Source organism: Sinocyclocheilus grahami, unplaced genomic scaffold (genome assembly GCF_001515645.1).
Source record: "Sinocyclocheilus grahami isolate Dianchi unplaced genomic scaffold, SAMN03320097.WGS_v1.1 scaffold355.1, whole genome shotgun sequence".
NCBI lineage: Eukaryota > Metazoa > Chordata > Actinopteri > Cypriniformes > Cyprinidae > Sinocyclocheilus > Sinocyclocheilus grahami.
In genome coordinates, this window is record NW_015505534.1 from 1,443,757 (window position 1) to 1,465,094 (window position 21,338).

The window sequence follows — 21,338 nt, forward strand, 5'->3', positions numbered from 1 at the left end:
TTTCTTTTGATCTATGTTGCATATTTGTCTGTTTTATTTATTTATTTATAAGAAAGTTATAGATAAGTAAATAAATGCTAGCAAATGGTATTTTAATTTAAAATCAAAATTAATTTCATAACATATGACAACTGTCACAAATCAAGCCTCCGTGGCTCCCTCCGATCCCCACCAGAGGGAACCCTCACCGGAGTACTAACTGTTCCTTAGGACTTCATTTCCCATCACCCCATGCCTGACATTGATTACTTGCACAGGTGCTGATCATTACCATGACTATATAGGCAGTGCCTACCTTACCCTCATTGCGAAGTCTTGTTTTTGCTACTGCTGACACTACTGAGCGTTCATACCTTGTTTGATTACCTGTTGCCTACCTGGATTGTTTAGACCTGTCTGATTGTTCGCTGCCCGCCTCTTTGACCTTGCTCTGTGTTTGGATTTACTCTCTCCTCTGTCTGCCGCCGGCCTCGACCCCTTTGCATGGACTCTGGTTATGATTCTGCCTTGCCTACGTTACCCCTGTATGCTGTTGACTGAACTCTGCCTGTCTGATTGTTAATAAAGCTGCACATGGATCCCAACGTCAATGAATCATCATTACAACAACGTCATTTTTAACTTATAAGCATGCGCGGCGATCTGTAACTTGCAAAATAAGGTTGATAGTGGCTGCATGTGGGACCACTTTACAGATGACCTTTATCAATCCCACTGTCACACAATGTGGCTTCTAGCAACAAGCATATTTAAATAAGCAATTCTTCATAACAATAGGCCTAAATAGGATTATAAATGGCTTAAAAGTTAGTTTACGTACTAATACATTTCACTTATATTTATTGATAGGTGAAATCAATAAAAATGATGTTCTATAATCCCTTGCTTTTCTGCTTTTGCTTGCTTTCCATGCAATACACTGACAAAAATAGAGCTTGTGGTTTTCTCTTATCAGGAGCGCACAGAACTCATGTGAACTCGCCCTTACGAAAAATAAGTTTATTCAAGTGTGCTATTAGTATACTTCTTTTAAACTAAAAAATAGGAAAGTATACTTTTAGTCTACTTTTTATGTACTTCTCAAACATGTGCTTTATGTACTTCTCAGAAAGATACTTAAAATTACATTTAAGTATACTTGACTTATACTTAGAAAAAGTCTAAATATATGTGAGCTATACTTGTGTTCTTAGAATCCGTGTTTTCATTGTTATACTGTAGAGGTGCTAGTACACATCTTCTGTACAGAATTTCCAAAAAATACAAGTGAAGAAGAAACCGAAACAACAGATGCTTCCACATGTATTCTAGCACAATCACCAGACATAAAACAGCATCAAAACTGTGTAACGTTATGGAATAAAATGTCGACCAATGAAAAGGTAATAATGAATGTCAAGCTTTGGGGTGTTGATCGACTTTATCTACGTTTTGATTATCATTCTGAATCCAATTCATAGTCTTTTTTCAGCTTTTTGTTCAAAATGTTTATTTATTTATTTATTATTATTTATGAAACTTATCCACATTCAAGTGTTTTAAAAAAGAATGCATGAAGCTAGAATAAAATGTTTTTGTTTACAAGCAGATACCCTGTTCTTTTGATGTTTTGTATGTTCAGATATTCATGTAACAAAATATATTCAAATTAATACCTAAATAGGGACATAGTAGTATACTTCAAGTATGATGTAAAGTTCACTTAAAAAACAACTTACGAGTATACTTGCAGTATAAAACTACTAAACTAGTAGTTTACTGAGACTATACTTCAAAGTGTACTAAAAATGCTACTACATGTATTTAATTAGTAAACTATCAGTATACCTAGAAGTTAACTTTTAGTATAGTTGCAGTACAAACTAAACATTTTGATGTAAACTAGTTGTATACTCAAAGTTTACTACTGTTATACATAAAGAATACTTTTATATACTAGAAAGTGGGCCAATTTAGTCCCAAGGAGTATTGAAATAAGGGCGCATTAATTTATTTAATGCAAGTGAACTGCTTTTCACATAACAAAACAACGCTGTGCAAGGTGAGAAAGACAACAGAACCAAATTTAAACGTGTCCCCATGATAATGCCTTGTTTACTATATTTTCTATTTAATGCTGTATATTAAATATAAAATAATCGTAATCACTGATTTTTGAACAAATTATTTTTTTATTTGTAACCAAAATTACACATTACGCCCAATATTCAGTGCATAAATGCAGCTTAAGATCACAATACAGTATAGTAAAGCTCTTCAGGTTTAAAAAAAAAAAAGACAGGAAAAAAACACACAACAGAATGAATACTATAGGACACAACTGCTTTTAAAACCCTTTCTACTATTAATTACACAATGTAAGCAACTGAATTCCCTTTTATAGGTTTTAAGGCCCCTTTGGAAAGAATAAAGTACTGGACATATTTATCAGATTAACAATGGCTTATCAGCCTATCACAGAAAATGCATTAGATGTGTGACAGAGAGTGAAGAGCACTTACACTTAAGATGGATCAACAGTAGAGTATGCACATCCGTCTGTAATGTCAGTATAAGGATAGGTTCTTTAAAAAAGGTAATTAGTATACAAATGCAGGCTAAATAAGGCATGTACTAAGCCAATTGTTTGTCTGGTTCTATTATGATGCAGAACATGTGATGGCAACTTCAACTTGTGTTAGGATGTGGCATACTGTCCCTGCATAGTAAACATTGTTTGAACAGATCCTAGGCCATCCATGTTCATCAGTATACATAAGTAACATTCACTTAAGACATACATAACAGCATTAAGATTCCTGTAAACTGGAATTACTGGTATTCTCATAAATCACGACTTGTAGGCCTCTATAGTGACTGGTACCCATTACTCCTCCGTTTCCTGCTGATGAGGTAAGCAATGACTACAATGACGATGAGTATGATGAGGATTATGCCCACGACGATGGCAACACGGTAGTCACGTTGATCAGCCTTGCATACTTCAGCTGTTGTACAAACACAAACAGAGCACAATGAACTTGTATCTCATTGTAAGAAATGCAAATGAAGTCAGTATTGTAGTTGAAAAAATTTAAAGCTGGTATACACTACACGACTTTTCAAATCTGAACAGATTTTAAAACACTAGGCATCATATGCTTACTGACTTTGTAAATGCTTACAGAGGAAAAAATGGCCATCATGCACTAAACAACCGAGGACTTACAAGTCGTTCTGAACACAACAAACTCACGCAGAAACGTGTGTCATTGCTTGGAGATACATGACAAATGAAAACAATATCCCTATGTCCGAATATGCCCACTTCCATACAATATAGTAGGTGAAAAACAGTATGTGAGCCGAGTGGTATTTTCAAATTCACAGTATTCATAAAACAGTATGCAAAAAGTACATTGATGACCTACTACTTCTGGTGAGATTCTGAGAAGTGCATCTGATGGACACTTTACTAGCGCATTAGGCCACGGAAGTGGATTTGTGAATGGCAGTGTAGCAATGCAAATGACAATGTAATAGGACACATGACAGCGACAACATGGTGGATGTAGTGTGGTCGCTGTCATGTGTCCTAAATGGTCACGAAGCAAGTTTATTACTATACACGATTCAATTTTGGACACAGTGTATGTGTTCTAAAATAAGCTCAAAATATCAACTGCATGTATTTCTGTGCAGTCTGTCCAAATCCCACATACTGGCCGTGACTTTCGACAGCTAGCATTGATTCGTCCAGACTGCAAAATGGGGCATAAGCTGTGCAGTGTAGTCCAACCTTAAATTGCAATATTTGAATAGAAACACAAACAGATATACACAATACTTATACACAGGTGGTCAGTAACAACTGCTCAGTTGTGTTGAAGATAATATTTTTCATTTACATGACTTTTAGAGCTTACAAATCGTGTCAAATATTTAAAAATAAAAAGAATAATAAGAGTTAAATAAAAAAAGTAGCAGACTTTCATTTAAAAAAAAAAAAACATTCTCGGAATAAGATCCACATTAGTTAATAGGTGGCCTTTGGACTTTATAACAGGCAGACATCTCCTTAGTACCAATTGTTTAAAAGTCATTTGGCTGGTCTAACCAGCTCTTTTGCATTGCCATGACACTTTTGCTACGATCTTTGTAAACAAGCTTTATGAAGGACATAAGTTATACAGTGCATAAAAATGCAAGGAGTCCAGTTCAATAGCAACTTAACTTATAAGCTTGTAACATAAAGTAAAGGTTACTGTCATCCACTACAAGGATGGAGTGCTTTAAGATAATGAAGTGTCATCACTCTATACTTACGTGATCCGAATACGTTGTTTTTGATATCGAAGGCCTGAAACCTGTTTTGGGTCAGATCCAGACTCACACCGCCTCCCATGTACACGGTCTCAGCCTTGCATGAATAAGAGTGACCCAGATCCACAGAAAACAGCTCAAGAGACCTGTTCAGCCCTGTGTAATTGCTTAACACTTTGTTGACAAAAATAAAAATTATTTGATCAGTGTTGGCATGGATGTGCACAAAATGATAAAAACATTAACCAAGTCTCTCGCTGTTCTTAATTCCACAAACTTAATTGTGATAACAGTAGTCATAATTATAGCCAAAACGCTTCTATAAGCACTCAATTCATTCACACAGACATAAAAACTCAATATCTATGAGTCCTTATGCAACGTCATAAAATTATTGTTTTTAAATTCAAAATGAAATGCATGTACACACATGGATTTTTTTTTTTTTACAGTAATGATATTTACTGTAACCAAAAATAATACTAATACTTCCTTATTCTTTCTTGGAAGAATGTGACGTTTATTGTTGCTAAACTGGTTGACCTGCATGGCCTACTGTTTGTTTTATTGAGGGTTGGCTATTTATGCCATTTTAAAAAGATTCTGAAGCAAGAAATCTGTCTTCAGTAGATTTTTGAATAAACCAATAAGTTAAATATTATATAAAACTTATTACAGTTAAAATAGACCAATACTAAAATGTAACCTCTTTATTTAGATACACTCTTTATTTAACTATACAGATAAAAGTCCGGGGAATAAACTGCAGAAAACTGAAGATGTGTGTTGTTGTGGGTGTTTTACAAGGAAAATAGCACTAGTCATATATGACAGGGTATTTACCTCCTGTTTTGAAAGCATAGGTCAAGTCGTATTGGATAAACTCGACAAAGACCTTTTTCGTTGCATCATTCTACAAAGTAGAAAAGATTTATATAATTAAAGATTATTATAATGGTAACCCAAAAAATACATAAATGCAACTGAATAAGAACATAATGTATCACAAAAAAAATACATATTTTAAGTCACAACAAGGTGCACAACAAAATGATGAACAAACCTGATCCGTAATGAGTAACAAACACTATCTAAATAGCTGCAGAATACTGATACGATGTGTATCGCAATCAGTCTGCGAACACCTGGTGCCTCCCTGTGAGCCTGTCGGTTAATTTGTTGCTGGGAGGCGGCTCAGGTTTATACCAGACAGAAATAATGCAGTCTTTTATACTTCCTCCTAAAGTGCCTCAGAGTTCCGTTTTTCAGACCACACAAACTCAAGTTGTATTGAAAGATACATTTCTTTTACCAATAAAGACCACTTTCCTGATAAAGACTAACCGCAATGCTAAAATAATTTTCTAGATTTAAAAAAAAGTTTGATATAGCTTATTAAATCTTTTGTTGCCACTTACCACATTTGAAACACATCATTGATAAACATTTCATCATACATTGTTTAGAATAGACTATTTGTGAAAATCCATAAACAGACTTACTTTATTAAATTTTAAGGAAATTCCACCTTCACCAAAATTGAGAATGATAGAAGCTACATTTTGCGAGCATTCTCCATTGAAATTAGTTTTGCTTGGCTGAACAATGAATGTGCCATTAACCTAGAGAGACAGAAATGCTTTAGAACAACAGATAATATTTATATGGAACGTGGAAAATTAACAAGGTGACAATGTGAAACATATAAGTGATTTAGATATAAGCTGAACCCCATTTGAATGTAGATCAGTCATACCAAATCTTACCATGCTGGTGTTCACACGGATCCCGATTGCCATGTCAAGCATAATACATAGTGAGCCTTTTTCATCAGTAACATTATAATTCCCCACTGTCATGTTGGTGGATGGTGTTGGCACTGGTAATGGTGTAGTAGTAGTGGAAGGTGCAGAAGTTGTTGTGTTCGGGCTGTGAGTTGTCGTGTTTGGACTGTGAGTTGTCGTGTTTGGACTGTGAGTAGTCGTGTTTGGACTGGGAGTAGTTGTGCTTGAATTTTGGTTCAGTTTGTTCAGATTGATGGTTGTTGGGGTTGCGCTGAGCGCACCTGAGGTGAGAGCTGAGGAGAAAGATGCAGACAGAGAATGTAAGAAAATTTGTTTCCAAATGGGAGCTAAATCTGACAAAACCTTCAGTGAAATCCTCAATTAGATAATAATAATAATTACCTTATTGTTTGATTAAAGGAAAAATAGACACTATACACAGAGCCTCCATCTGTTCTGCACATGGAGTGCTATTTACATACATTCACTTCCTCCCTAGCGCGCGCTGTCACAAGTGTAGTGTCACACGTCAACATTTCCCAACAGGGAAATGTGATACTTCACTTCTGCCGATTTCACGTGATGTCTGATCGTTAGATTAGCCGCAGAATACAAATGTAAGTGCTGACAATGTGACTGACACTCTCTTTGTTTTTGTTTTTTGACAACAAGGTACGCTTGTGTAGCTTCACTTGAGGACTGAACTGCACTTAATTGTCCGTTTTAGATAGGCTATTAAGAGAAGTAAGAGAAAATATACAAAAAAAAATAAAATACAAGTGTTGAAAGATTACTGAATTGCACTGAACTGTGAGGAACGATTATAATTAAGTATGGTACTGTGTCCGAAAAGGTTTTTTTTTTTTTCTTTTTTTTATAATGCTTTATTGTCAACAAGTAGCATGTACAGTGCCATATCTCACTATATAACAAAAACATTTCACATGCCTCAACAAGAAGGAACAAGGAAAAGAAAAGAAAAAAGGGAAAAGAAAAAAAGAGGGTACACTGTAAAAAAAATTCCGTAGAATTTACGGTAAAAAACCGGCAGCTGTGGTTACCGGAATTTTACCGTAAAAAATACGGTAGCAATGTTTTAGGTTTTTATGGTTTTAACTTAAATTTACAGTTAAATACCGTAATCTCATTAACTGTTATAATGTTAATATACCAACCTATTGAAGTACTGAAATCTGTTTTGTACCTTTGTAATACACTGATAACCACCAAATGCAGGTGGTGATGAGAAAGTCACATGATGAACCAAAGCCCATCACAAGCAGCTTTTAAATAATAACATATATAGAAGGTGCACAGTGTCATTCACACAAACACCAAACACCATCATGGTAACACACATGAAACTGAAATAATGCAATAAACATTCATTTAACAACATTAAGTGTAACACACAACCCTAATATACAAAACTGATAAGAAAAAAACTAAGAAGAAACAGTTATTTCAACAAAAAAACATTTTAAAATTTGAAATGTAACGCAGGGAATTCTGGGAATGTCAATTTACGGTTATTCACTGTAAATTATATGGTATTTTTCACTTCCAAAAACGGTATACTATCGTAAAATCTATGTCCAATACATGTAATGTCCAATACAGTTTTTCACCGTATATAGTAGGGGAATTTACCGTTAACCATTTCACAGGTTTTTACTGTAGCATTTATACAGTCTTTTACCGTTAAATTCACGGTCATTTTTTACAGTGTACATAAGCATCAGTTTACAGACAAATACATATTACACATATATTTACAAGTCCATAGGATGTTACAATGCCAATTTTAATACAGAAAATATACTTTGCAGGTCAGCACCATTTATTATTATTATTGTTTTTTTTAACATTATGTGAAAATGTTAAAGGAGGAGCATATATTAATCGTTTTAATTGCTTTACTATTTTTAGATTTTGACATCACATCTACAAACATTTGAATCTCTTTTTCAAGCACCATAAAAAGAGGTTGGCCTTTTGTAAACTTGCATCTATGAATGTGAAATTTACATGTGTCCGAAAAGGTGCGCTAAAACTGAGTGCTTTTTGCAATAAGGAAGTGGTTGTGGACCTATATATAACTGAAACGTATTTTTTTAATTTTGACCTTAGGTTTTGTTTTACCAGCGTATGGATTTAGCTATTCAATTCTAACATAGAATCGAAACTACAGTGTTTTGCGAAAAGTATGCCAAATTAAAAAAAAAAAAAATCTCTTTCCTGTCTTTTTAAATTAAAATCGTTCTCTTGAGTAAAACCTGGGGTCAGATTTTAAATGTGATTTTAGCTTACAGTTATATGTTGGAACACAACTAGCCTACTTCCTTATTGCTGAAAAAAAGTTTTTTTTATTGGTTTGCACCTTTTTTGGCCATAGTACAATAATGTAGTATTCTGTCAAGTTCCTTACAGTACAATGCAATTCGATCTTTCAATACTATTGTGTGTCAAAGTACATAACTACCACAGTGAGTATTTAACTAATGGTGAACACACGGTAAATGCATATTTCAAATCGAGTAATGCAATGAAATAATCTGCTTTACCTGTTGCAGCAATGCAAAGCGCGAGCAATAATAATCCGTATTTCATTTTCGCCTTTATTGCGATGTACCTGACACAAAAACTCGCTGGATTGTGTGCTCTATCTGGTGTGGAAAGCCTGTCGCACACTGCACTTACTCGCCTGAAACGAAACCACTGATAAAGTGAAGGAAGTCAATCTTTCAACACTCGTTTTGAGTTTTTGTCCAATCACAACTGAGGCATTCAGCGTCCCAGAAACTCAATACAGTGACCGAGTTAGATTTATAGAAAGCGAAAATTAACAGATGTTAGAATAATCTTGTTTACAAGTTTTCATACTTAGATTCGTTGTTTCATTATATCGCTATCCCCTCATTAAAACGTTTACATATCATGCACTTAAGAAAAAAATGATTGATAGACATTCCCATGAAATATTACTATGAATAAAAGCGGTTTTATTGTACATGGAAGGGCTACTTAAACTGGGCCGCCATGTTGAGATCAAATCTTTAGGCTACCTCATTTTACTGGATATTTTTGTTTTGCAGAATAAATAAATCATGGCTGACAGCAAATTGCATCTTCTACAATGTCAGAAGATTGCATTATATTTCTAGGTGTCATACTTGTCTAGGACAAGTCATATCAGCCAGTGCAACCTTAACAAAAAAAATGGGTCATGTGCTGATTCACACCCCTCTCTTAGTCATACGTACTTTCCTATAAATAAAGACAGAATAATAAATAAATACAAAAGAAAACAACAAATGGCATCAGTTAATTTTTATTTGCCTTGGTAATGCACGTGCAGTTGCTAAAAACTCTTTACAAATTAAACTAAGCAGGAAGTTGTTGTTATTTTGCTCATCTATCATGTGACAAATGCAGGAAGTGAAAATTTGACACCCGTCACCGTGCATGACAGTTACAGAAGGATAATCTGTTTAAGCATGTCTCAATACACCCGACTGTCAAAGTTCTCACACATGCGATTAGATCTTTTACTCTAAATATAGGCCTACATATATCTGAAGTCTAGGAAAATACATTGAAATCATGTAACATGACAACACATGCTTGCTGAGATTTGTTTTATCATAAACTCTGGATCGCATGACTCCCAGGGTAAGGCGGGGAAGTTCTGGTAATTTCATAGTATGTGGAAAAACAAGCACTAGAAATGCTGATCGTAATGCGTTGCATTTCTCATCTTAGACTTGAAGATAGAAGTCACATGCTTTCGCATTTCCAGTGTACAAATTATCTCTTGAATCCTTCAAGACAAAGTGAATGTAAGCGACCTTAAAGCCCTTTATTTCCATTCTGACCGAATTCCTATATTATACAGTACACATCCAGTGCTCTTCCTATCAGTTCTTGTTTGTTTCTTCATCTTCACTACTGCTGGATTCCCCAAACAGGTCTTTTCCACTAGCAGTGCTGGATTTTGTGTGTGCATCTTGCTTGCTGACCGTCATGGAGATTAGAGTAGACATGTCACTAAAGCCCAAAAGCAGTGTGCTGTTGTCAGGTCCATGCAGAGAGATGGTCTGGATCTTAGAGTCAGGTGTGAAGACAGACAACATCGTACCATTGTCCAGGTCCCACATGCTCACTGCTTCTGTTCAACAAACAATTCAAAGGATTGAACGATGCATCCCGTATACATTTTTATCTCATTTTAGTATCTCAGACCCGAACACAAAAAAGGATTAATCTTACTGTGAAGGTGCAAAGACCCTATTCTAAGACATCACCTCCACATCCCATGCTAAACTTTAAAGATTACTAAAGTCTGAATCTTAATCTTGATTTAGATTAAACTGATATCATCTAGAACAAGTCAACACAAGTATGAGCAAAGGCCTGCTGTACCTGATAATAAAATAGCCTTGGATTGTCCTTCAGTGATAAAGAGCAAGCTGGACCAGTTAAGATTTAAACTTCCGTAGCCAGAGATGGTTTTATGTTTCCTTCGGAACGGCTCCCATACTTTTAACCTGAGTTTCAGGGAAAAAAAGTTTTTTTTAAAAGAATGTTTTAAGATAAATGCAACAATAACCCATGTTCTTAAGAGCTACATGTATATAAAAAGCGAAATTTACATACATATCTATGTACACTACTGGTCAAAAGTTTGGAATGATTAAGATTTGACACGTTGTCATTTTAAAATATATTAAAATAGAAAACAGTTCTTTAAATTGAAATAATATTTCACAATATTACAGTTTTACTGTATTTGTGATCAATTAAAACCAGCCTTGGTGAACTTTTGATGATTTTTTAAAAAACATTAAACATTCAAATAACTATTATATTATTTTTATTAATAATTCCAAACTTTTGACCTATAGTGTATATTAAAAAAGCTATGATATAAGTGAACAGGTTTTGAACATTGCAACTGGGGTGGCACATACTTGTTGAATCCTGCAATGCCGAAAACCACTCTGCAGGCATCGTTGCTTATTGCAATGCAACAGATTCCAGGTTCATTTTTCAATCTCTTTCGCACCTTTACATATATAAGGAACATTCATCTTACAGAATATACAGAGAAGATGGATTAAGATGAATTATCTTAAAATAAATACTTATTAAATGTAAAGATTTAACTGTTAGGCCTGAAGCGAGCAATGTGCCCACTTCTTTTTGATTAATAATAACATGACTGAAAAAAATGTTAGCCATTTTTAAACAGATTTGCATACTCTGCCCTGCTGCGTGTCCCAAACGGTGAGGTATGGAGCATGCTGGGCCTCACTGTAGTTGGAGACCACCAAGTACCCTCCAGTGTGAGTGATCGCGGCAGTACGGAGGCTCAAATGGGACCAGCGGTCCTCCAGGGTGTGCAGATGCTCCTCAGAAACCACACTGAAGACGTTGAGATGATGGGCAAAATATGAGCATATGACCACCTAAGTGATACACAGAGAAAAGTGAGAGAGATTCAAAGATGGCATTTCAGTTCAGTTCACAACCATGTAGATCACATATGGTTTATTATTTCATAATTCAGGAAAGAGTAGTGGTTTTGTTTATTGGTCAACTGTCTTTCTACCCGCTCATCACCGCTGAGAAGATACTGGTCTACAGAGTTGAATTTCTCTTTTTCGAGGCGCTGCTGTTCATCTTTTTCTCTCTTCACCTCACGGTCCCGTCGCCTCCTTTTTGCCGTCTGGGTTTCGGTGCGCCTGTCCCATGGCATTACTAGACCTGTGAAACAAGTTTAGATTTAGGATTGTTGTTTTTTTTATGTTGAATATGGTATGAAAATCTACGTGGGACTGAGATGTTGTATAAATGCAATGGTAAAGTCAAGTATCATTTACATTTTAATACCTGTCTTTTCTTTTGAGGACATAATTTGGGAATCTCTGTCCATGCTGGAGAGTAGGGTTTCTTTGTAGGACGTCTTGATACGTCCTTTAATGTAGCCAGAGTCCAGATCCCACAATATCAGATGATCCCTACATGCCATATCCATGCAACCTCATGAAAATTACTCAATCTAGACTAAGCAATATAGTAATTTTCTGTTTCTGCTGAATGAGGAAGTGAGCTCTTACCGTGTTTCTGAAAGGCCCAGCAGTATTTCACCATCTAAGAGCTGATAGTCTTGTCGAGGACAGGGCACGATGAACAGTCCAGTCTGTTTCTTAATGTAGCTCTTTTTAAGAAGGTCATACACCAGCAGTGTCTACAGAAACAAAGTGCAACAGGAAACAGTTTGCAGGGCAGTAAAATGTCATATATAACTCTTAAGTACAGAGTTTTTGCAGGTCATAACTTAAATCTTTCCTTCTTGTTGTTATTTTTAACTAAAACTATTAAAAATTGGTTTTGTTAAATGGTATAAAGTGTAATTAATAGATGAGTAAAAACTTTTTTAGGTTTATGTAATAAAAGTACTAAAACTGAAATAAAAATAATGCCAAATTGAAATATTAAAAAAATAAGAACAATAAAAACAAAAATATATAAAAATAAAAGCTAATCCAAAATATTAACAAATGCTATATGTTATTAAAATAACACTGCTTTCCTCATTTTTGTTTATTTGTCCCCTTTTTATGTATTTATTTATTTACATTTTACTGATTTGATTGATTTACTGAAAAATGACACTGATCATTAATAGCTAATGATCTCTTTTAGTGTTAACTGTATTTGAACAACACAATGGTCCTTCATCCTTGTGAAGAGGCATCTCATGAGTCACCAAAAAAGCCTTGTGTTTTAATTAATTGGAGACATTGCTGAAGATGGATGTGACAAGAGGGGCGGGGCCGAGAGCCGTGGGAACGGAACGAGGCCGGTGGAGTAAATGGAGGAGCTCCGGAAGGATAAAAGGAGGAGTGACGACAGTGTTGGAGGAGAGAGGACCAGACCTGGATTCTCTCTCCTCCAACACTGTCGTCACTCCTCCTTTTATCCTTCCGGAGCTCCTCCGTGGGACTCGAGACCGGTGAGTGGCGCAGGTGTCGTGCATTAGCATTTACTCCACCGGCTTCGTTCCGTTCCCACGGCTCTCGGCCCCGCCCCTCTCGTCACAATGGACTTGATGCAAGTGTGAGCATGGTTGATAAGCATAAACAACTATACTCAAATGTCAAACAACTATACAATCAGCTTCAGTTTCAGGTGACAGATCTCAGGACAGGGGTTTCAGACCAGCATAAATATGGGTCCCGTATAATACCTATAGTCTGTGCGGTGCACAGAAGTACCTGGTAGACAGATGTAGGTGTATCGGAGAAGTTGGCGGTTCTGCGGTCAGACAGTATATAGAGTTTCAGGTCTCGTACAAGAGCGATGTCTGAACTGGAGAACAGGCCATGCTCCACCTGCACAGGACGACCCTTGAATCGCATCCGCGCCACATTCCAGATTCTCACAGTCCCGGGACGGGTGCTTTGACACACTACATACCTGATTCAGAGGGAATTTTTAAAACTTTCCACCAAAAATAGCTTTCTTTTTGTACATATAACAGTGACAGACATATTTGATTAAATTCATGGCTTTTGGGTATAAAAAAACTTTAGATTCATGCATTTGAATTCATTTGGATAACACAGTTTGAACATAAACTAAGAAACTTAATGTGATGAATATTTGTCATCAATATTTGTACATAAATGAAACGGGTAACTCAAAAAATCATGGCAAAGTTTATTATTAACTTTGCATCTATTTGATTTTACGTAAATAATCATTTTCAAAATGCATTTATTGAAATAGTTTAGAATAAGCATAAATCTGTTAATTGTGTGAAAATAATTTAATTCATTCAGTTAAAAATATGAACATGGTTCCAAAAATTTCTGGCTGTGGAACAAGAAATATTCATTTAGTTAAAATGTATAAGATTAGAACAAATTTACTGATTAATAAACCTATACATATTCAGTTCATTTACCACTGCCATGGTAAAACTTTACTAGGTGGTGTCTGTGGAACAATTGCAGTAACTGAGGCTATTATAGTTACATTATGCACAGAAAAAGGCTATAAATATTCTGGTGCATTATCTCGTGCAGACTCGTTGTGTTTACAGTTATAAACTGCACATAGAGTGGCCATATGTATGCCAGCTGTTCAGAGGACTTTGTACCTTGGATATCGCTGCATGGTTACAATCTCAGCTGTGCCATCGCTGTGTACTTTGTGCACGTTATATGTGAGTGTTTGGTCATTTATTCTGGATCCTAGGTTCCACATGCGTAAGAATCGCTCCCCGGGACAGAAACCCACGCAGTACCACAGATCCGAACACACACCTGCAACATGGTGAAGAAGAACCATGTTGACACATACATACAAATACAGCTGTTGAGGAAATAAAATAGAAAAAAATATATAAACCAAAAATATATTTAGACCATTTAGATTTTTTGCATTATGACATTATTTACATGATAATGAATTTTCCTCACGGGTGTTTATTTTCAAGTTTGTTTGTCTCATCTATCTCAGTGATCAATGAAAAGCTTTTACTGCATGCCTGGATCAGGGTTATCATAGTTAACTAAAACTAAAACTATAAAAAATAAATAAATACATACAAAAATAAAAATAGCTGTCAAACAACGTTTCTTTTAATTTTAAAGTACTAAACTAAAACTAATAAATAACAATTACTGAAAACAATATAGATGAATAAAAAACACTAGGAAAAAAAACTATTCTAAATTTATAACGACACTATTGTAGTATATCAACAATATTAAAATGACACTGGTCTGGAAACAATTATTTTAGTAATTATTTTTTAATGTATCATTTATTTAGCTGTATAAATTACAGGCGCTATAACAAATGCTACCATTATATATAAATGGGACTGGACTCAAACAATGTGTGTTTGTTTTGACAAAAGAGTCATAATGGTGTTCAGTGCTGGAGACAATAATACTTAACAGGTTTATTGACATACCATGAGCCAGCAGGCCAGGAAACCGTGCGATGTGTTTATGATCTTCAGTCTCAAGGTTCCAGATAATAATCTCTGTGGTGGCGCTGTGAGGGGTGGGGCAAAAGGCCACAATGTGGGATCCGCCACCTGCAATGGTGACCTGGGAAATGTAGTCCTGACTGCAACCCAAGATAGAGCGCAGGTACTGGAAAGATGCTGTGCTGAAGAGTTCAATGTGAATGATTTCACTCTGTCTTTTATAGGGGTATCTGTAAAAGCCAAAGAGACAGATATAATGGATAATACAAATTTAGGGTTGCATCACAGTCATTTTCAGGTTTGGGTGAATTATTCTTTACATTACCTGCAGAAGAGCAGTAAATACTGAGAGCTGATCTCTACAGCCTGTATAGATGCTGCAGGGTGCTGAGCTTTCAATGTGACTGACACAACTCCACCTTTAGCATTGAATATTGCTGCTTCTCCTCCATCCCTGCAAATGAGAAGCAAGAAAGAAACGAGAAATTGCATCAAAGTAAGGCTTCACATGTAAGGTTTGTTCAAATATTTTTTAACCAGTCGTAAAGTAGTTTTTTAAATAACTCTTTTATTATTTGAAAGAAGTTAAGGCTCAGCAAAGATGCATTAAATTGATCAAATTGATCATGACAGCAAAGACATTTATAATGTTAAAAGATTGTTTATTTAATACAAATGGTCTTCTTTTTAAATTTTGATTCATCAAAGAATCCTAAAAAAAATGATCAGTTTCCACAAAATAAAGACTGGCGTAATGATGCTGAAAATTCAGCTTTGCCACCACAAGAATAAATTACATTTTACAATATATCAAAATAGAAAACCATCATTTTAAATTTTTTAAATTTTTTATCAAATAACTGCAATATTGGTGCGCGAAAGAGATTTCTTAAAAAATATTTTTTAAATCTTACCAACCTCAAACGTTTGAACAGTAGTGTACTGTATATATTTTCATAATTTTTATGCATGTGACATGAGTAACAGTGCTGCGCTTCGATTACTCACAGGTTGCGTGTTTGCTGTCAAGTCAAAAAAGGTTTTTAACTGTCCCATCCTTTAATAACATCCTCTTAATCAAAGCCTCTGTTACAATATGGCATATTCACTAAATAATGAAATGTGCCACAGAAACAAGTTCAGATTGAAATGATCAGGGACATTGTTAGAAATACATTTCAGCTGCTCTTTCCTAACACTTGGATCCTTAGGAGGCCATGCAAAGCAGCAGGTGCTACATGCAAATGTAAACAGCACAAACACACACTTTCCCATATCTTTCTCTTATCATACTTCTTCTGATGTTTAATAATAGCATCTATAATAATAGCAGTTCACTTTTTGAAATCTCAACAGAAGTCGTTGATGTGTAAATGTAGGCATTTTGTTTACATGTATTCATCTATCTGTGGTCAGAAAGCTGCTGAAGTATAAAAAAAACATTTGCATCTTAGTTTGAGTAATAGGTGAACTAGGGAAGAAGTTAGGGGTTCTTGACAGTATGTTTTCCACAGTACAATGAACTCTTTTATCACAAAGTATTTGACTCATTTTGGGTTTTTTAACAGAGACTAGAGAGGACACAGGAAATCATTAGGGAGAGAGATAAAAAAGGGAACTGGCACTCAGCAAGGGCCATATTCTGACCGTTATTCCTCATATGAATGCTTCATGTTTCCATAGCTCTGATAACTGTTATTTTAATAACAAATTCAGACTGTTTCATATTGCTAGTCAACCCAGTTGCGTGTATGTGCATGCATGTGATGCTTCCAGCTTAATCACATTAAGAGCAAAGGTTCATTACTCCTTTCAATCATCTATCCTGATTAATCCATGCTTTTTAATCATGTAATGAAATACGAGAAAGATAAACAGCTTCTGGGAAACCTTTACACATTTTTTTCCCTTTTTTTATAACTACAGCGTTACACGAAACCATCGACACAAGTAACCAGTTGTGCAAACACACACACATACACATTAGTGTTGGGTGAGAAAAGCAGACTCTTAAATAATACATTGTGTGACCAGACATTATAAATCAGTCTGAGAACAGCGGCATTGTTTTCACACATGGCTGGAAATTGGATATGTACTTTATTATTATGGGATGAATTTTCCTCACGGGTGTTTATTTTCAAGTTTGTTTGTCTCATCTATCTCAGTGATCAATGAAAAGCTTTTACTGCATGCCTGGATCAGGGTTATCATAGTTAACTAAAACTAAAACTATAAAAAATAAATAAATACATACAAAAATAAAAATAGCTGTCAAACAACGTTTCTTTTCATTTTAAAGTACTAAACTAAAACTAATAAATAACAATTACTGAAAACAATATAGATGAATAAAAAACACTAGGAAAAAAAACTATTCTAAATTTATAACGACACTATTGTAGTATATCAACAATATTAAAATGACACTGGTCTGGACACAATTATTTTAGTAATTATTTTTTAATGTATCATTTATTTAGCTGTATATATTACAGGCACTATAACAAATGCTCCCATTATATATAAATGGGACTGGAACATTAGTGTTGGGTGAGAAAAGCAGACTCTTAAATAATACATTGTGTGACCAGACATTATAAATCAGTCTGAGAACAGCGGCATTGTTTTCACACATGGCTGGAAATTGGATATGTACTTTATTATTATGGGAGAGCGCAATTGTTATTTAAGAACAAAGTACTGTGGTGATTAATTAATCTAAATGTGCATGCGTTTATGTGTGTTGTAATGTACTGATAACCTGTAGGCGAAGAGAACATAGTCTTTAACAGAGTGATGAGACACTAAGATGGACTGATCTTTGTGGATGGGCTCAAACTCAAGGGTGAGGTTTACACAACGCAACGGTGAACAGGACGCCACAAGATCAAACACCTAGGAGCAAAATAAAAGAGAAACAGAGGAAGTTAGAACCGAACTGATAACTGGTCATATTCTTTTATAATGTCAATGGCTGCTAATTGGTTAAATGCAAGTTACCATACACAGTAAAAACTGCAAATGGTTGAACATCACATTATATGTAATTTTACAGTAAAATACTGTCGAACTGATGTTTATTGCAAGTTAAAAACTGTAAATTACTATTTAAATTATTGTGAAAAACAGTAAAAGAATGTGACATCATATAAGAGTACAATGTACATAAATAGTTTATTCTCATTTTTGTTATTAGTAATGTACCTTAGAGTATTTTTGTTACATTTTATGTTATGTAGTCAGTGTTTATTGCATAGTTTACATATATTAGTTATGTAATTAGTAGTGCTGTCAAACGATTAATCGCAACTAATCGCATCCAAAATAAAAGTTTTTGTTTACATAATATATATGTGTGTACTGTGTATATTTATTATGTATATATAAATACACACACACAGTATATATTTTGAAAATATTTACATGTATATCCATTTATATACTTATATAAATATATTTAATATATAAACATAACATATTTTTCTATATATATATACATACATGCATGTGTTTGTATTTATATATACATAATAAATATACACAGCATACACACTTATATTGTGTAAACAAAAACCTTTATTTTGGATGCGATTAATCGCAATAAATCGTTTGACAGCACTAGTATTTATGTACTGTGTATATTTATTATGTATATATAAATACACACACACAGTATATATTTTGAAAATATTTACATGTATATCCATTTATATATTTATATTCTTATATGAATATATTTAATATATAAACATAACATATTTTTCTTATATATATATATATACATACATGCATGTGTTTGTATTTATATATACATAATAAATATACACAGTATACACACTTATATTGTGTAAACAAAAACCTTTATTTTGGATGCGATTAATCGCGATAAATCGTTTGACAGCACTAGTATTTAGTTACTTACTCTGATTCATCATGTGGCTTTCTATTGTACCACCTGTATTATTAAGGAGGTTATCAGTAAATTCTAAGACAAAAAGCTGATTTTGGTAGATAATATATTTATATATACAATTTATTCAAAAGTATGCCTTTTTACTGTGAATTTAACAGGATTTTTTTTGCCGTGTACAGTACATATAGGAAGAATGGTCTGCCTGAGGCTTCACCTTAACCAGATGACTTCCGTCATAAAAAACCACCAGCAACCGTCCATCGCAGGCAGTTGTGACCACAGGAACATCCAGAGAATCTTTCTCCATGTACAGCACCTTCCCAGAATCCACCTCTCTCACCTGGAGGCAGTGGCCCATCTGTAGCACAAGCACACTGTCATCCAGACAGAGGGTGAGCGAGTCAGCGGCCCAGTCTACTGCAGATCCATGAGTTCTCGGTAAGGACCTCACAGGTCTCGTTTGCTCATCCAGACGCCACAGATTTAGCATTCCATCACAGGAGCAGGAAATGATGTAATGCCGACCATGAGCCAGAGCTGTCACAGCACTCATATGACCTATAGTTAAATATGTCAGGATGTTAAAGACAGATCATTTGGCCACTATGTGATAAAGAATCTTATTTTAGAGTTCTATGCTTCGGTCATAAACCGAATATTAGAGTTATAGAGCTGTTCACTTATGAGGTCAGTCTGTAGGCCAAAACGAAAGGCTAGTTCACCATGGGTTCCCTTTGGAGTTTTCTATGTTTTTTTTTTAATTTTTTTAGAAAGACTGCTTTCAGTTTTTAGTAAAATAAGGTGTGGTTAAAAAAGCACTTAAACAGACTTCTTGTTCTGCAGCATACAGTAAATTCCACACCATCAATCCTCAAACGTGAATTTTGAAACCAATGCTAACAAGACAGCTGTGTGTTTAATTCCACGTGACAGATCATTCGCCAAACCGCATAAACTCACTTCCTTCTTCTGCTTGCAGAAAGTTTACAGTAATTTTGGCACTATGAATAAAATCCATATTAGCAATCCATGCATTTGAGAATGGCAAGAAATATATTATGAAATAAAAATAAAATAAGTCAAATAAGTTAGCATTATTTATATACTATCATAGTAACTATTGGTATTATATAGCTTTTATTTTCATATTTTTAGTTTTTATATTAAATTTAGTTTGTTTTAGTAATTTAGTTATGTGTTGTTTTCATTTCTATTTAGCTTTATTTTATTTTTATTTCAGTTTTAGATTTAATCATTTTATTATCAATTACATTTTTAATCAATAAATTTTTTTTAAGTTTAAAACTATCTTCTAAAATATATATATTACATTTTATTTCAGCTTTATTTCAAGTACTTTATTGAACCATTTTAATAGTTTTAGTTAACAACAACAACACTGGTGTAGTTTATTTTGTTATCTAAAAGCCGAACTATTACCCACTTTTTGTGTAAAGTACCAGGATGTGAGTTTATGTGCTTGTCAACTGACCTATAATTCATCGGACAACCGCTGTAGTATGTATCTGGTAACTTATCAACTTACATTTTTAAAGCATACAGTAAATTCAAAATTCACTCACGAGTTATGACTGTGTGTATTTTATGTGTCTTCACATAATGTTGACCACAGACTTTAATTTACTCATAAATCTGAAACCATCTTTCTAAAACTCCCTAGGAAATTCCCAAAGAAACCCAAGGCTTCAAGGCTACGATCTGACCAGTGCTACTGAGAATAATTTGTCATGTATGACTTAACGTGGCACTTAAAATACATAATTTACTAATCTAAGAATCAGAACTTGGACACACATTAAACCAAAATCACTGACTGAATGGTGATGCTGGGAAACGGAGCCCTCCAATGGATGTCCAGAAATTGAATATGTGTACCTGATAGGAGTGTGTGTACGAGTCCACCTGGAGGAAGCAGGCAGGTGTAGGAGGGCACGAGAACCGGTAGAGAAGATCTCTTGCACTGTGCCAACAGATCATGCAGAAAAGAGTATCGTCTTGGGTCACCTGAAACAACACGTGGATAGACATATGACTTCATGTTTGACACACACATATATATATATATATAGTGGGTACGGAAAGTATTCAGACCCCCTTAAATTTTTCACTCTTTGTTATATTGCAGCCATTTGCTAAAATCATTTAAGTTCATTTTTTTTCCTCATTAATGTACACACAGCACCCCATATTGACAGAAAAACACAGAATTGTTGACATTTTTGCAGATTTATTAAAAAAGAAAAACTGAAATATCACATGGTCCTAAATATTCAGACCCTTTGCTCAGTATTTAGCAGAAGCACCCTTT

General features: G+C 34.6%; 2 protein-coding genes across 2 annotated transcripts in view; both read right to left on the bottom strand.

Annotated features, from left to right (window-relative positions):
- Positions 1–2,316: 2,316 nt before the first annotated feature.
- On the bottom strand, positions 2,317–8,897 carry LOC107548807 (macrosialin-like). The gene is made up of 6 exons (XM_016229627.1): positions 8,651–8,897; positions 6,069–6,379; positions 5,805–5,924; positions 5,146–5,215; positions 4,306–4,476; positions 2,317–2,987 (listed from the first exon to the last, which is right to left on the bottom strand). The coding sequence occupies exons 1-6, from the start codon at positions 8,694–8,696 to the stop codon at positions 2,848–2,850; spliced, it is 858 nt and encodes a 285-aa protein (XP_016085113.1). The 5' UTR covers positions 8,697–8,897; the 3' UTR covers positions 2,317–2,847.
- A 513-nt stretch (positions 8,898–9,410) lies between these two features.
- Positions 9,411–21,338, bottom strand: part of LOC107548777 (uncharacterized) — a 19,766-nt gene continuing 7,838 nt past the window's right edge. The window contains exons 14-27 of the mRNA XM_016229584.1: positions 20,906–21,034; positions 19,224–19,567; positions 17,858–17,991; positions 15,419–15,547; positions 15,076–15,323; positions 14,254–14,419; positions 13,367–13,568; positions 12,206–12,336; positions 11,979–12,106; positions 11,698–11,852; positions 11,348–11,554; positions 11,057–11,151; positions 10,509–10,633; positions 9,411–10,254 (exon numbers count right to left, since the gene is read on the bottom strand). Of these exons, the coding sequence (XP_016085070.1) occupies positions 10,004–10,254; positions 10,509–10,633; positions 11,057–11,151; positions 11,348–11,554; positions 11,698–11,852; positions 11,979–12,106; positions 12,206–12,336; positions 13,367–13,568; positions 14,254–14,419; positions 15,076–15,323; positions 15,419–15,547; positions 17,858–17,991; positions 19,224–19,567; positions 20,906–21,034 (2,444 nt within the window). The 3' untranslated portion in view covers positions 9,411–10,003. The remainder of the gene's footprint in view (positions 10,255–10,508; positions 10,634–11,056; positions 11,152–11,347; positions 11,555–11,697; positions 11,853–11,978; positions 12,107–12,205; positions 12,337–13,366; positions 13,569–14,253; positions 14,420–15,075; positions 15,324–15,418; positions 15,548–17,857; positions 17,992–19,223; positions 19,568–20,905; positions 21,035–21,338) is intronic.

Coding starts and splice junctions, on each gene's coding strand:
- LOC107548807 (XM_016229627.1), bottom strand. CDS start 8,696: ATGAAATACGGATTATTATTGCTCGCGCTTTGCATTGCTGCAACAG. Junction 5,925..6,068: donor TCCGTGTGAACACCAGCATG/GTAAGATTTGGT, acceptor CTGTCTCTCTAG/GTTAATGGCACATTCATTGT. Junction 2,988..4,305: donor AAACAACGTATTCGGATCAC/GTAAGTATAGAG, acceptor TTTGTACAACAG/CTGAAGTATGCAAGGCTGAT.